Source organism: Hesperophylax consimilis, chromosome 4 (assembly GCF_061612785.1).
Source record: "Hesperophylax consimilis isolate HC1 chromosome 4, BYU_Hcon_1.0, whole genome shotgun sequence".
NCBI classification, from domain to species: domain Eukaryota; kingdom Metazoa; phylum Arthropoda; class Insecta; order Trichoptera; family Limnephilidae; genus Hesperophylax; species Hesperophylax consimilis.
The window spans coordinates 22,995,682-23,013,208 of NC_142839.1; the positions used below are offsets into that span (position 1 = coordinate 22,995,682).

Here is a 17,527-nt window from a genome sequence, read left to right on the forward strand (position 1 = left end):
ATTTTTTGTGGGGAATTACTTCCTTCAGAAATTCTTTAACTACCCCCTCCCCCCCACGGATTCGAATAATTTAGAAAATTTGTGGAAAATCGTTGTGGGCAGAAATTATCTGAGTACATTTTACAAATGACTTATTATCAATCAATCCTCAAGTCGGTATCAAATACTTTTGAGTATTTTGTAACCGGTATTTTTTGTACCTGTAATTCACTGTACCCAGTAACGAAAAATACTCACAGGACCCACCTCTAATTCATAGATTGAAAATTTATGTATTAGCTGTAGTCTAAAATACCCCAATAGATGTTCATATTCCTATCCTTACCTATAAAATGAACTAAATTCTAATGAAATTAGTATCAATAAATGCTCAGAAACCCTGCATTTTCCATACAAAATACCCAATTCCGCAAAAATCTTAGAAATTCCTATCAATTTGAGGAATTCCCCACGAATTGGCAACTCTGTCATAAATATACCACAGGTTTATGTATATGTGACTGGTTTATTTATGTGTATACTGATTGGTTTATTTATGTGTATACCACTTCATAGTATGGCTCAGGAGAATGGTTTATTTATGATGGCTCTGTATGGCTGCGGGAGAATGGTTTATTTTTGGGGAGTGGTTTATTTATGGCTGTGGTGATGGGCATAGTCGAAACATTTTGATAATCGAATCTATCTGTTTCGAAACTTTATAATAATCGAAGGTAATTATTCCCCTAGACGCCGCATGTAAAAAAATATATTACTTTCAATTGCAAAGTTTGTACGCGATGTAGGCACAGATTCTAGAAATTACACTTGGTATCAACAATTACTACAAAAAACAACTATTTATCTCCACTAAATAGATTATTAGGATGTTAGTTTGAGTTAATTAAGTAATTTATATATGAACAGCTACCCCCCCTCCCCTAGAAAAATTGGTGATAAAAAAAATGAAAGGTAAAGAAGACGTTTATAATTGGCGCCAAAACAACAAATCTGTTATTTTAAAATGCATATATTTGAGGAACAACTTTTTCTTTTTAGCTTATTTTGAAGGTTACACCGATCAGTTTAATATATCATTGAAGAAGAATACTAATAAATCTAAACGAAACATGAAACAGAACAAGACACAGAAAAATAAAAAGATAACGGTCACAACTAGGAATTGAACCCAGGATCTCTTGTCTTACCGGGACAGGCGTCTTAACTACTCGACCATTGGGACCTATTTATTAAGCGTAATAAATAAAAATCGGATTTGTTTATCCAAGACATTATCTAAATTACAAACCAATTTCATTATAAACTTTATTTCCATTTAAAAAGGTAGATGCCAAAAATATAGGAAAAATAAGTTGCAAGATGATATTGTTAATTCTAAATTTGAAATATGTTTCTGACAAATATCATATTTTAAATATATCATTCTACCTGAGTAATCTATTATGTTTGTTAACATATCCTGCGAGATCTGAATTGGAACATGTATCAAATTCTTACCCATACACCGTGGCATATTTCAAACACGTTTTTTTAACAAAATGATATAAAATGGACATATGTTTTTAAATATATTTATTAAATAACATTCATAGTTAAGTGTACACGAAATTTATTTAAACATTTATACATAAAATTGATGAAGATGCATGAAGATTGTGCGGTAGTTGCATTAAATAATGATACTTATATAATATTCTCGTAAGGTAGGAAAGCCAGATCTGCCCTCTGGCAATAAACAAGGCAACTTTAGGGCGGCCCTATGCCTAGGGACGAGTTTGAGTAGTTATATAGATTCTAATAATACACTGATAAATTCCAAAGTCCGTGTATAAGGCCAACACTTATTATTATAATACATTTCCGTAGTATAAAACACATATTTTCCAAAAGAAATTTCTATCTTCAATTAATGATAATCAAATCTCATAGAAAGACAGAATTTTGGGATTTACAAAAAATGGTCATTTTCAGAATGGTTTTTTCATATTCTCTACAACCCAGTTGATCTTTCATAAGTACCTACTGTCAGCGCCAGCTCTGTGCAGGCACAATTGGGGCAGTCCGCTCCAGGCAACAACTTGCCAAGATGATGATAATACGTAACACCTATTAAAACGCCCTTGTGCTTTTTACTAGGCCAGCCCTGCCTATTGTATACTCTAGCATAAAAATCAAAAGGAGATTTTTTTTTTTAATTACTTTGATATTTATTTCATCACGTTGAAACAGCATTTTCATTAATATTTAAACAAAAGTTCAATACTTAATATGTATTACTTACAAATAATATATTAGAAAATAACTGAATAATTAAAATAACTATGTTAAACACAGTGGAATTTTGAAATTATCATTTTTAAGTTATAAGATATTGTCTTTTCAATAATAATACAATTTATATCAAAATTCATTTTATCTACATAATAATAATGTCCTTTTTATCATGGAGGTGCTGTAACTTCTCAATTTGTAAAACTTCTTTTTTTGTTGAAATTTTATTTCTAACACAAAAATCTAAACAAACTGATATTTTTGTCCATTTAATTTATTTTCAATATTACTTACGATAGCTGTAAATCCATTTCTGTAAGTAAATCTATTATGTTTGTGCTGGAGCAAAATCAATAAGCAAATCCTCGCAAATAAATGTTAGTTTACCAAGTCAATAAAACAAAGATCACAACCTTTATGTAAAAATGATTGTGAATCAATACATAATATATTTGTACTTCAATAAGTTAATACTCAAGTCAACTATGTAATTAAATCTGCATTCAAACAAAAGTAAAAAATGCGACATTATCAATTTCTCTAGCCAATAGTGGTCGGTCAAAACTTTAAACAATGGTTGCCGTGTAAGTGGCTGATATTTTCTAGAAATCTGACTCTCGAGTGCCTTTCAATTCCCGTCTGAATGCAGCATTAAATTCGTTAAAGAAATTAATAAACATATTATAATTTAAGTAAGAGAACATTTAATCAATACTCCGTCTGACCTCAAATACATTATTGGAAAGGGATTGATCGAAAAGACACGAAAAGAATGATTCAAAATTACATTACATGTCAATACACGTAATTTAAAACTGTGTTCTGTTTGAAAAGTGTGCTTGAGAAGCATCGAAAACTTGGCTTATATAATTTAAAGACCGCCTCCACTGCGATCAACTGTTATCTGCTTCTTGAGAATCTCTTGGGCATGATGTTCTTCCTCCATCTCGGCCATCTTTGCAAATCTTGAATAAGCCACATGGCCTGACTTGATAGCTGACATCATCTGCGTAACACAATTATAAATTATCGCCTTGAACCATAATACATAATATTAGTGTAATAAGTTAATACAGAGAACCTAAAAAAACACAAAATATAGAGATTTAATGAATATAAAACAACACTTCATTTGATAGACAAAGTAAATTATATGTTTGTTAAAATGTTTGAAACAGTCATTCAAAGAAAGATTACACTTTAGCTTTTTTTATATTCCCATAGTGTGAAAGCGAGTGACTTCAAGTGAGTAATCAACAACAAGTGAAGTAAATCAGACTGGCAATCAACAATTTACTGCTTGGTTAAGCTTTACAAAATGTAATAATGAAAATGATGAGAAACACTGTCCATTATCACATCTATATCATCGATGATATTGATACCTACCAAAATGAGTCAGATTAAGATTATTTAAAACAACAACAAAAAACTGATGTATATTTCATATGTAAAACCAATATTACCTATATCCAACTGATGTAAAACTGGGCTTACCCCAAAAAAGAATTGAAGAAAATAAATTAATATAATTTTTTCCTTCTTTTCTTGGGCATGCGCAGCTTTACAGCTTCTTTGGATGCATACCCCGGAAATTCGTAAACCAAACCCGCTTTGATTGCTGTTTGCACTATAGGTAGGTATACAATGAAATATTTTAATTTTGTAAGCATAACTAATGAAATAAGGTTCTCCAGTGAATGTTAGTAAGCGTAAGCACACAAAATAAATAATAACCTGAAGATATTCGTCCAACTCGACTTGGCCATTCATATTGGTATCTATCTCCCTGAGGATTTCATGTAACTCTTCCCCAGGTACCTCTTCGCCAGTACTCTGTGGACAATGCAACACAAAGCGTGAGACACAATACGCACACATAAAAACCTAACATAGACCATAGAAAAAAAAAAACCAATATTGCACTGATATTTTTTGTTTCAAATTTTATAAAATGAAATCAAAATCATATAAAATTTAATGCAAAGTTTAACTTACAACTCCTTCAATTGTGAATTTATCAAGGAGTATGCTACAATAAGTCAGTGTGTTAGTTAAATTATTTGTGACTGCATTTTTCTATTCAAGTGCAATATCAGATCTGTATTTTCCTATAAAATGTAATAAAGTTTACAAGATGACAACAACATGTAAAGCCCCGTTCAATTGAATTTCTGTTTTTAAATACTACCTGTAGAAAATCAGCAAGTTGCATGTGTCCACTGTAAGTAAAATCTATATCGCTTAGTAATACTTTGATTTCTTCTTCTTTTAGTTTTACTCCAATGTCCTAAAATTTCCAATTATTTTATAACACAAATTCGAAAAAATTAAATAAAACGTCGTAGTGTTTAAATTTAATAAACATAAAATATTGTTCTCAATTGAATCTATGGTCAGATCTACAAAAATCCATCTAAAAATTATGATTAATTAATTTATTGTTTTTGATTTAATTAAAATCAAATTTAATAATATAATTATTAAGTTCTGCAAGTATTTTTTGGTTTTTGTTATTGTTACAGCTGTTTCGGCTTTCAAGGCCATTTTTAAACTTAGGTTTTAGCCACGTTTAGACTTATTTATATATATATATATTTTTTTTTTTTTTTTAAAAAGAAAGACAAACATTCCCAGGTTACGAATAACCCAACAATGTTTGAAAATCTCCTACTACCACCACAGAAAGCCGAAAATGTTGCTTGTGTTGTGATGGAGGACTTAGCCAGCCGAGGAATCGAACACGCAACGCTCGGGTGAGACCCAAGCGCTATGCCCACTCAACCACTGACTGAATATGATTCTATGACTTATTTATAGGAGGGGGTAAAATAGAATCATATAAATAAGTCGTCTAAACGTGGCTAAAACCACAGTTTGAAAATGGCCTTGAAAGCGGAAACAGCTGTAACAATAACAAAAACCAAAAAATACTTGCAGAACTTAATAATTATATTATTAAATAAAAAGATTAATTAATGCAATTCAGTTTATAGACAAAGCTTTGAGTCCAAACTGTGGTATCAATCCTCTGTTTTCTAAATCGTCCATCATTGCACAAGTAACAATTTCAGCTATTGATGATGGTAATAGAGATATTTCAAATAGTGGTTATGTGTAACCCAAGTATGCAAAAAATTAACCCATGAAAAAGTTTTTTTACTATTTTACATCTATTTTCAAATGTCTTTTAAAACTTAAAAACAAAATAATTGGTTTGACTGTGGATTGAACCTTCCTACACAGGAACTGGAGTCAAAAACTCTACCAACAGAGCCAAATCCCGTATTTATTGTGTATATTAACTACTGTAATGTTGTTGAATTTCAGAGAAATGCCTATAAGTCCATGTGTGTGTGCGTGATTGGCACCAAAAGTTGTCAAATTAATGCATTTAAAAAAATAATAATAATTAATAATATTAATAAAAATAATTTACCTTAAGTCCTCTCCTAATGTCATTAATAGAAACATATCCCTTTCTGTCCTTGTCGATAATTTCGAACCTCTTAATGTATGTTGCAATCTCTTCTTTCGTTAGGTTGATCGGTAACTTATCCTTACTGGCGCGGTTGACCATTTGTCCCATTTCATTCTGCAAGAATTCTGAAGCAAGCTTTTGCTGTTTCTGAAATTAAAAGCACACTTATGTAAATAACTCAAAAGTGATTAATTTTAGAGTTTAACGGATTCGATAAACCCGAAAGGTCACCCATTCGGGACCGGTAGCAGAGAACGAGTTATCAGTGGACGATAAGCTTGTGCTGCACAGAGAATTTGGTATGGTTTATTTACATAATTTGTGGACCATTATCTCAATAGTATGACCAGGTGGTACATTTCATATAGTTAACGAGTTAATTTAGTATAATAATGTAAGCTTTTCAAGATGATACCTTTTTCTCATCATTGGACCATTTGAGTTCCTCGGCCATAATGTCAATGATTCCAGGTAGAGCTTCTTGAGCTGCTTGCACGTTGAGGAAAGCGAGACGTAATCTTCTGGCAATCATATCAATGGCTGTGCATGCATATTCCCTTACTCCGTATCTGAAATAAGTTAAAGTATAAGTATAATATAAGTAAGTATATATAATATAAGTCAAATTATTATTAAACTAAACTAAAAAAATAGTAATTATTTAACCGGTTAAATAAAATAATGTAATACAGGTAGTGTTTTATTACCTGATTTCAGCATCAATGTAGGGGAATTCTGGATGTATTTTACGACCAATGATAGGCCAGCGTTTACCGGTCAAAGCTGCCAATTTCGCTACTGCAAAAGCTCGGTCACCGTAAGACATCGACAGATGTTGAGCAACCTGGATATAATACAAATTAATTAAATCTCTGTTCTTTCACAATCAAATCAATAAGTATCATAATGTCATTTAAATGGGATAAAATCGATTAAAGTAATATAGGCATTTGAAATGTATGCCAATAATTTATACCTCACATTCAAGACCAAAGTCCTGCACAAGGCGAATATACATGGTCGGTGTCCAGCCATGGGCGCCTTCAATGAGGAAACCATCCGTCTGGCAGTCTTTATACAGAGGTTGTAAGTTGGCAGCTGTAATAGGAAAAAAACAATAGTGTTATAAGAAGAAAGGAACCACAAATTTAAGGCAATAATTATGGTCAATTCCCCAGTATATATGACACTCATCTAGTATTCAAGACAAGATAATAATCTGTTAAATGGAGGTCATTAGCCCAGTAGATACAACACTCGCCTAGTATTCAAATGGATTCAGTTCGATACTCACAGCTCTACTGTTACCGACTTAATCCCTTCTCAGAACAAAGTAACTAACAAACCATCAGGGATAGGCACAGAGGACAAACCGTCAAATAAATCTCCCTTGGCACACATTCCTTGCTTCATTCAGATTCATACATCGTCTCATACATACTCTTTTGTTACTCTGATTCTTGACATGACCCAACTCAAGTTTTTGGTTCACTTTATGGTGCTTTTAAAAAGCCTGTACTATAAATCTTAAGGCTTATGGCGTTTTAAAATTAATTTTGATAACACAGGTAACAAATTGGTCCATTATCAAAACATGCTGTAAAAACAATAAAAAATCATAGACATGTTTTAATTTTTTATACACTCGATCTAAAAAACTCATTATGTTTGAAATATTTTTACATTTGATAGTGGCATCGATGGCATGAGCAGCCATGGCCCTAAAGGTGGTCCACTTTCCTCCAGCGATGGTCACCAAGCCAGACGGGCTGACGTGGACGATGTGGTTTCTGGCAAGAGACTGCGTATCATCCTTGTTGGGGTCAGACACCAATGGCCGAATTCCACTCCACGCGGACAAGACATCTCCACGACGTACTAGAATTCAACAAATATTCTTCAGTTATATATTTCAAATTTAATACATCGTTTTTTTAATGTATTTATCATTAGTATTCTAAAAAAAAACTTTTACTCTCTGAAAGCTATAACTTAAATTAAAATAGTATCCACTGTGCAGAGCAGGTACCTACCTACCCACCAATTACTTTTAAATGTCGGAAGGTAGTTAGGTACCTAACTTACTAAAGTTTTTCACTACAAAATAGCCAAAAAAATGTGAATTCACTGTCAAAACCGATTCTACTAAGATGGTGTCAGTTTTAGCCATAAATAAACCACTCACTAGATCAATATCTTCGGGCTTTTTGAATGAAACAAATTGGTCCTAAATAACCATATATATGCCAATATGTATATGGACAGTACAATTCTCATTCGGAGCCCACTTAGGATACGACCAACTACAATACCAGTTCAGTGAAATCATGACTACCTTCAGGTGCACTGCAATATGCAGTGTATAGAGCTAGGTTTTAGAAGTTTTGAATGCATTTCAATATTATCCATGAAAATTCATAAGTAAAACGTTGACATTATAGATGTCTGTCAATCATTTTAAATGTAATTTTCAATATTATTTTTGGCATTGAGTTTTTTACAAAATATTAGCTGTCTTCTAAGGGTTAAAAGGAACTTCCAGTACTTCCAGAACTTCCGGAACTTTTCACTAAGGGTTAAGACACAGTCCACCCAAAAAAAGGTGGTGGAACACCCACTCTATGGGGAAGGGGGAGGGGTAATTTAAAAAATATGCATGTTTACAAAATAGGTCGAGTGAGGTATCGTTTCCTATGTTTTCGTTTGTGCTGAATCGAATGAGACCACTCCCAAGTTAATAATATAAAAAAATATTTGGTGAGATAAAACAGTTGGCAGTTCTATACTTTTCTACGACATTATTGATGTTGTGATGTTATCGTGCACCTGAAAGTGTGTTTTATTTTTTTTAAATAAATTTTTATTTTATATTTTCAGCTACAGTTGCATAATGTCATATTTTTCAATCTTAGCACACTTTATATGGGCGAAAACAAGGGTCCCATTCGAAAAAATGGATTTATTTTTTAAACAAATATATCTTTGAAAATAATAAATATATTTTGGTGAATTTTTTTAACTACACCCCAACTATAAAATTGTAGTCTGAAATTAAGTCTACTTTTGTAATACGACTCTATAATCTGAAGTTGAAGCCAGTGTTGGGCCATTTAGTGATGTTTTATTTGTAAAAAATTTACATATTTTTTATTACGCTACAATTTTTTTTTTTTTTTTGCTCAAATCATTACAAACAAAACAAAAAACTTTCGAATTTCCGGTGCAATAATTGGAAGGATGTATTAGCCATCCTACGGATTTAAATATAGTTTACATTTTTGATAAAATATTCTTCCGTACAAAAGACAACGATTTAAAGATATGGGAAGGCTTGGTTCACATTTTTAAATACATATACATACAGTTGTATGTAAAATTATCAGACTGCAATGCCTTTTCCGCCATTCAAGCAGGACCGGCGTAAAAAGTAGAACTACCCTTCCCGGACAAAGTGTGTTAATATTTTAGCTCACTGAAAAGTCTACAACTGCCACTGAGAAAGTTTTTAGTGAAGAAACATGAAAATAACTAGGGTTAACCCAGAGAGGTTTTCCATCACTTTATGTTGGATATAAATGATGATCAAAGTTCATGAATGCACAAATTTTATCATTTATCAAACTCTATTTTACCTGTACTTTTAATGACGGTTTGGGTCCTTAAGACAACAAACAGTGTAAACGCTTGGATTTTTGAGGTTGTGGATAGCAGACCCCACTGACTAAACACAAAGTCATATTATATAATATTACACATTGTCAGTATCATTTTGTGGATGACAAATATTGAAGTGTCAGTGATATAAGCACATATAAGGCCCTGAGCCAAACGGCGCCTTGCGCTGTGTTAGGTTGGCAAGTACTGCACCTATTACGCCCGCACAGGACGGCCCCTATATATGTATATAGTTTTGGGTGTGTGTACCTTCAACATCTGGATTGAGATAGTTCTTAACCTCTTGCAGAATGAACATGATTTCGTCTTCTGTGGGCGTGGGGTTGTGGGTGATCTTGCAGGGGAGGTCGGTCGTTCCTGCGATGGTTTGTCTCTGCCAGGGTAGGAAGAAGATTACTCGCCCATCAGAAGTGGAAGGATCAAGCAGTCCCATCTGGTCAGGGCTGAAATTAGTTTTATTAATCTAACTAGTTTTGAACTGAAATTAGTTTTATTAGTCTAACGACCGGTTGGTGGCTGAGTTGACATCGCGTTTGGTTCCCACCCAGACGTAGTATGTTCAATTCCTCGGCTGGCTAAGTCCTCCATCACAGGAGAGTAGTAGGAGATTTTCAAATATTGTCAGGCAAATATTTAAAACTTTTTTTTTTTTTTTTAAGCGTAATCTTTCACCCCCTTTATTATTTTTTTTTTATTATTTATTTATTTATTAACATTTAAACCTGCTAAACTACTTATGTGGTTTGTCAGCTGGAAAAAAATAGACCATGAAATAAATAAAAAAATACTTCCGAGATACTTTAAATTTTTTTCACTACCAGTGTAATATATTTTTATCTCTATTCGCCCTGCTACTGGGCGATGGCCTGGAGTGTTTTCCAATCTCCAGTAGCGCTCACTCGTCCCGGCTATTCTGTGGCGCATCAAGGCAACAAACCCTCTTCCCTCTGCGAACATCTGTGAGGCGCTGCATCACCAAGGGAGGCCAAACAGCGCCCTGTATGTGTGGTTATACTTTACTCGGATTGTCTAGTGTAAAAGCTCAAGCAGTATGTCTGGAATAGTTGTTTCTTCAATGAAGGACTGCACATGTTGAATCTCCTGGCGGGCATATTGGCTCACACCCTCAGTATTCTTCTTTGACATTTTATGTCACTTTTATCGTTTACTTCATCAGTGACGACATGCTCCAAATATTTTGTTTCGCTGCAGATTTTGAGATATTTTTGGAGCTGACGGCCTTGATTTAAAGCTAAATCTGGCTCTAAAAGAGTTTCGACAACATTGTTTTCGATAGCTTTGACATTTTGCTACTAAACCATAGATTACAAGTATAGTAAGTCTGATTGATTTTTCACAAATACAATGAAATTAAATTTATTTAGAGTGTGGTTTATTTTTTTCCCAGAAAAGCATACAGTTATAAAACTTTTAGCGTACCTAACTTATTATTTATAAAAGTAGACATGGTCTTTTTGTATTTTCAGACCTCCAAATATGTTAATTTTTTAGGAAAGGCGATTGGTTGTTGATTTTTTGGCGTAAAATATGGCGAAACAGTAGTTTGAAAAATACATTAGATAAGCCTTAAATTCATTCAACTTGAGCGGATATGTAGGCATTTATGACATTAAAAAAAGAAGGTACATTATACAGTGCTTTCTGTTACTTAACACAGTGTCCAGGGGGGTAAAGTACACTAACTTCGGGGGGCGATTCTTTATGATTTAAAAAGTAAAAAAGTTAAATCCCTTTTTTCGAAATCAATGTTTTAAGGTAGTTCTCAGGTTAAAAAGTTGAATTTTTGTGTGGAAAAATAAATATAAAATATTTTTGTATGGGAAATAATCATTAGAATTTCCAAAAAAGTCATTCATATTTTTTACTTCTACCATCACGTAGAATCACCTCTCGAAGTTAGCGCACTTTACCCCCGGACACCCTGTATATATATAGGCACTTCTAGTACTAACCCCAAAATTTAAAGCCTTATACTTAATGATTATTGTTTCCAGTAGATCTGAAAGTGTATTACTAATGTAGTACATAATTAATTTGTATACCTGTAGTATCCTGGAAGTACAATGTGAACTCCGGAAGAAGGACAGCAGATCTCTTTGACAGTTGGGTCGTCCATCTTCCTAATTGTGTCGGTGAAGGGGCCTGTGGCATTGATGATAGACTTGGCCTTGACGTCCCATTCTTTGCCAGTGATTTCATCCTACAATGATCAAAGTCATTTAAATTGATAACCTAACAACAACAACAAAATAGGCAGGAACCTTTTTTATGTGTATTCCACACAAGAGTCGTAATTGCTCACATCCGTCTGGGGCCAGTGAGACTATAGCATCCCTAATTAGGATATGTTATGAGACTGAAGATAGTGGAGAGGGGAAGGAAATGGGGAAGAGGAGGGAAAGTACCCGAATATTCAGATCAGGTCACCACACACGGCTAAAGCCATTTCAAGCAATGTTTCAATTCTGATTGGAGGTATCACACCAGGGTGATACTGAGAGTACCACTTTGGAACGTGCCCGAAATATACTATATTATTTTAAATGTGTAAGTTGGGAAACAACACAAATTAAAGAGATAAAAATTACTTGTGCACGCCGGGGTTTGTACCCTCAATTTCCCTTAGCCTTACCCCTCGACCACGGAGGTCGTCTGTGATTTATTGAAAAAATAATTATTTTAAACAAAGGTAGGTAGATGGGTAATGCACCTTCCTCTAACCCATCTCCTATCCCAGCCCACTACCTTCAGCCCCACTTCATACCCCAATTGGGGATGCCATAGTCTCACTGGCTCCAGACGGTTGGGAGCAGACTCCTATGGCATAAAAAATAAGAAACTATCCCTTTTAAGCATTACTTTATATTTATAAGGTAAGATATTTTAAAGGTAAGTTCTAAATTTACAATGTGCAGCACCTAATTTACAGCACACAAAACTGGTAAAGAAAAAAAAAACAAAGTCCCTAACCTCTGGGAGAAAAGATATATTGCGAGATGATATTGATGTTAAGAGTACATACCCGCAATCTAGCACCACTAAGTTTCCCATCTGTTTTGTGTAATTTAGTTACAGTAACGTGATTAGCTACAGTCGCTCCGTGTCGAGTGGCAGTTAGGGCGATAGCTAAATTCATACGGGCATCGTCCTGTTGCCCTGGAAATAAATGCAATATAAATACATAATTTAAAGCAGTTCCTTTTTCACATAATACTATGTATAAGTTTGTTTATTCACTGGATATCTGAGCGTTCAATGACAAATATACATAAACGCAAAACGCTAATAGTTCCAATGTAACCTCCTCCTTTTCTCATTAATCCTCTTGAAAAATGAGGCATGTGTTACTGTTATAAGAGAGGTTAGAATGGCGCTCTCAGTGGCAAGACTATTGATAACTTTTGAGAAAAACTGTTTTATTTCCAATGGATTGTTACAATTATTTTATTAAGGTGCTGGTAAATAAAAGATACAAGATAAATTGCCTATTATTGCCAATTGCTAAAAATTCTTGACCATCAATATTAGCGTATCTAGAGAGGTTGCCGTAATGTATAAGACAAATCCACAACACAAAAATACAATCTCCAACAATAACTCTGGAGTATAAACTTGGAAGCGAAATTATTTATTAATCACCTTCGAAATTAGGACACTTTTGATATTAGGTAGGTGGCAAAAAGATACGCACATATGTAACGAAGGGAGATAGCCCCACAATTTTGTCGTAATATCATGAGTCAAATGAACTCTCCTGTAAGACACGCCAATTACAGCAACAAGAATAGTCAATACACAACAATCTTGCCCGACAATATGAAAATCTTATCAGTGTTCAAATGACATTCAATGACAAACACATTGCCAGCAAGAGATTTAAAAAGTTTCTCGTATACCAGAGCCTTTAGGTCGGTACTTATTTTTTTATTTACCTACTAGTTGAACAAGGTTCCTACTTACAATTTATTAAAATCTAACTTACCATCGTAGTAAACAATTGCTCCTTTTAGTTTATCGCCTTTCAGCATAGGGAATAATTCCAAAGCATTTTTCTTTGAGAGATAATAGGAACTCTTAACATTTCTATCGCCAGCAACTAAATCGTACATTTTTATTCCGAACCAGAAATAAGGGATTTGCCAATATCTGAAATATAAAAAATCTTTTATTCATATGGAACACTTTGTTTTTACTAAAATTAAAATTATTTTCTTTACACAGCAAAGCATTTATTTTAAATGGCACGTTGTGGCAAAATTGCATAAACCATACAACCGTGTAATGTACATTCAAACAATGATTCAAATGATCCAAACCAACAGCAGCGGCGTGTCATGATTTTTCAACTGATTTTCCAGAGAATTCAATAATTTTTTTTAAATTTCATGGAAAACCTGAAAAGAGTAATATCAAGATGGCTTTTCAATACAAAAAAATTAGAAATGCAATTCTAATATAAGATTAGGGGTAAGTCTTTATCTTTTACGTTAGTCTAAGGCTGCATTATTCGTGGAGGCAAACAAGATATCCTAGCTCTTCTTGGAACGAATTCAAATTTTAAATTCCTTTCGTATAGACTTTGCAACCACGCCGGTCCTGTGTAGGTGCAATTGGAGCAGTTGGCTCCGGGTGCTACCTTGCCAAGGAGCCAAGGAGCTGAGTAGCTAAGGCGTTGATAATACCTAAAACTAACATGGAGCATTCGTTCACTATACAAATCATTCAATATGGCTGATGCAAGAATGAAAAAAAAAAAATAAAGCTCTCGCCTCGCACATCGCATCAATCTATATTGTACCTATGCATCATTCCAAGGTATATGTAATATTTTATTTGAACGAAAAATTCACAAGTGTGAGTAACAAGCAGATGCAGAAAACTGCAGCGTGCCTACAGGCGCCAGCTGTTTCGATTATGAAACGTGTACATACTAACAAGTTTCTTTATGTGAATATGTACATGTGAATGTAAAAACGAAATAAGGAGATGTAGAAAATAACAGGGTAAAACGAGATGCTTATAGGCGTTGATCCGTGCTGACTATTCTAATGAAAGAGAGACCGTGTTTTATGAATTAATACTGTTGTCTCATTGTTCCAATGGTTTTGGCCAGCCAAATAAATTTATAAACAAAAATCAATTGGAAATACTAAATACAGATGGTACTAGTTCTGTCAGCTAGCATGCGCAGTGCATCCCTCTAGCATGTCCAAATATTATGGGATGAGTTTCGCTTTGCTCGGTACTCTGTGGGAAAAGGAATTCTATACACTACAGGATGATTTTTCTATAGTACATCCTCCCTCATACTTCACACGATTGTCTTAAGCAATTTTGGTTTTGACAAGGGGTGTCAAAATTATACCATCGCCAGTCGCCGTTTCGTTCAGGGATGGCCCTGCCCACGCCCACGCGTTAGTCTAATGCAAAAGATACAGAAAAGATAAAGATACTCATTCCCTGGTATAAAATGCATATGACAAAGCTTTTACTGTGGAAAATAATGAAAAACAAAAAAACTGTCACGGTACCCAAGTGTGACAGTCATATATTATGATACTGATTTGGCTTCCATCCCAAAATTGTCTCACTAATGACAGGAATGTGTGTCATATTTCTTGAATCACATGCAAACCTCGTGGCAAGATTTGTTGGTATGTTGCATAATATTTTATAGTTATTCTAGGTAATTATTATCTATTCACAATAGCATAGGAGGAAACTTCAATTGTAAATTTCAAACATGACTCGTTCATTCTCACTCGAAATGCGTTGCGTTTTTTTCATATGTATAAAGATTAGCTGATTTTAATAATATTGACAATTATCATTTTCTTATGAAAAATGATTAACCTGTGCAAAGCCCACTTGAAGCGTTTTAAAAACTTAATGGCATGTTATAAAATTTACCAAGAATCAATGTCCAATAAATTTAGGATATAATTTGTTTGAATGAAAAATATCATTAACTTAAAACATAGTATTTGATTAAACAAACTTAAAACATGATATTGGATTCAGCTCAGATCATAGTGTAAAAATGAAAGAATTGAAAAATTAAAGAATGCTTTAACCTCTTAAATGTTGGCGTATCCTTAAGGATACATCTAGAAATGTATTCCTCCAAATATAAGTAGCTATTCTGGCAAATCATATACTATTTATATAAATTTATAAACACATTATCTGGTAAGACGGTATGATTTACAAAACATGATTTTGCAAAAAATAAGTAAGTAATGACGAAAATATAATCAAATGGCGCACGGCGCAAACTTTGGGTCGGCACACTGAGAGTTAAAGATTACGAGAAGTGTGAAGAATCCATTACACGTAGGTAGGTACTAGGTACCTATTGAAAGGGAAAAACTCCTTTAATAACTGTCGGCTAATTTGTTCGCTTTTGGGAACAAACAGCTATTACCTATAGAGTCTATTTGTTCGCTCTGCGGAACAGCTCATAAGGTCATATAGAAATCGTTATGTCCTTACCGTCGTAGGTAGAAATATGAACTAAACGGTGTTAGAGAGAAAACACCAAGATTTATAAACAAAGTTTTTAGTTTTTGGATATGTTCAGATATATCTTATTTATTTGGATTTTATTGAGAAGCGGTAATACACACAAATTCTCCAACTTTTCGACAGCGTCTTTAAGAAATATATAACGGGCAATACTAACTTACTATGAAGAGAGATAAAGGTAATTTTCTTCTCATCTCTCCTACTTTCAAATTGGCCTATTTTATCCAATGCGCCTTTGATTCTAAGACCTTAGTTTTGATCTGTTTGATTGCAGCCAATAGATCAATCCTCTATTATATACAACCAAAACAGAATGCAACAAAATCTTAATAGGTGAAAAAAAAATATTTCTTCAAAACTAAACTATAACATATTTTTCTTTGAATGTTAAATCGTCTACACACACAACCGACTCGCCCACCATTATCTACGGTTTTTAAGAAAACATGTGAGAAGGGATCGAACAATAGGCTTGACTTTCTACATTGTGGCTTCAGTTAGTACTGTGCAAACTAGCCTTGTGTAGATGCCATTACAAATTTAACTTACGTGTATACTGGCAACATAATGGGGAGGGGATGTGTGAGGTGAGGAGCCGAGGCGAGCATGTTGGCCCTCTCGTGTAGCGCCTCCTTCACCATGTTGTACTGCTCCACGTCCAGCTGCATGATGGCCTTTTGCAGGTAGCGCACTCCGCCGTGGATCAGCTTGGTGCTGCGACTACTGGTCCCGCTGGCAAAGTCGTCTCCTTCCACTAAGGCCGTCTTCAAACCTGGACAAATTGATCAAATATTATTATCTTTGTCCTGTTGGATAGAAGAAATATCATAGACAATAATCTGTGTGGTGCTTATATTTCACATCAAATTTAACCATTACGACTTTAGGACATTCGGATGGAAAAAAAGGTTCCTTCCACGATGCACATATTCCAACTAATGTTTTAATGGACCGTGGACTTGCGTTTCAAGGGTTAAAGGACTAAGTACTACTTTTCTCTTAAGTTATTTTCTCATTCTTTTCTTAAAAGTTTCTCCAAATGCATCACATTTTGTCAACGTGACCTGTCAACTCTGACCTGCCCATATCAAATAAAATAGCACTAAAGGTCTGATGCAAAACAAAGCAAGCAGTAAAATTATTATTCAACTAATAAAATGGTCTTGTGACTAATATGGTTGTCGTAATACATATGTGTGGGTATGCCACTGAGAGCTCTATTGTAAAACTGCTCCCTATTCCTCGTTTAATTGAAAGAGAGGTTACAATTGGATCAAGCAGCAGTATCCTTTTGGTAGATACCTCCTATGAATGTTACCTCTAGTGGTGGCATCAAGGGCACATCCAGCTCCAGTGGCTCCCCCTCCAATGATGAGCACATCGAAGAGATCGCCGGACTGCAGCGAGGATATTTGCTCTGAGCGAGGGGGCAGTGGCCTTTTCTTCGGCAGACCGGCTGTCGCTGCGTGGACTACACCCACATTTTTCTGCAAAAGAAACACAATACATATTGAACATTAAATTATTTGGAAACTATAATTTAGAAACTAATTT

General features: G+C 34.2%; 1 protein-coding gene across 1 annotated transcript in view; it reads right to left on the minus strand.

The window, feature by feature from the left end:
* Positions 1–1,557: 1,557 nt before the first annotated feature.
* Positions 1,558–17,527, minus strand: part of Gpo1 (glycerophosphate oxidase 1) — a 50,461-nt gene continuing 34,491 nt past the window's right edge. The window contains exons 3-15 of the mRNA XM_089651509.1: positions 17,292–17,460; positions 16,523–16,745; positions 13,431–13,594; positions 12,471–12,604; positions 11,491–11,648; positions 9,677–9,870; positions 7,436–7,630; positions 6,729–6,850; positions 6,460–6,596; positions 6,168–6,321; positions 5,711–5,899; positions 4,009–4,107; positions 1,558–3,277 (exon numbers count right to left, since the gene is read on the minus strand). Of these exons, the coding sequence (XP_089507635.1) occupies positions 3,143–3,277; positions 4,009–4,107; positions 5,711–5,899; positions 6,168–6,321; positions 6,460–6,596; positions 6,729–6,850; positions 7,436–7,630; positions 9,677–9,870; positions 11,491–11,648; positions 12,471–12,604; positions 13,431–13,594; positions 16,523–16,745; positions 17,292–17,460 (2,073 nt within the window). The 3' untranslated portion in view covers positions 1,558–3,142. The remainder of the gene's footprint in view (positions 3,278–4,008; positions 4,108–5,710; positions 5,900–6,167; positions 6,322–6,459; positions 6,597–6,728; positions 6,851–7,435; positions 7,631–9,676; positions 9,871–11,490; positions 11,649–12,470; positions 12,605–13,430; positions 13,595–16,522; positions 16,746–17,291; positions 17,461–17,527) is intronic.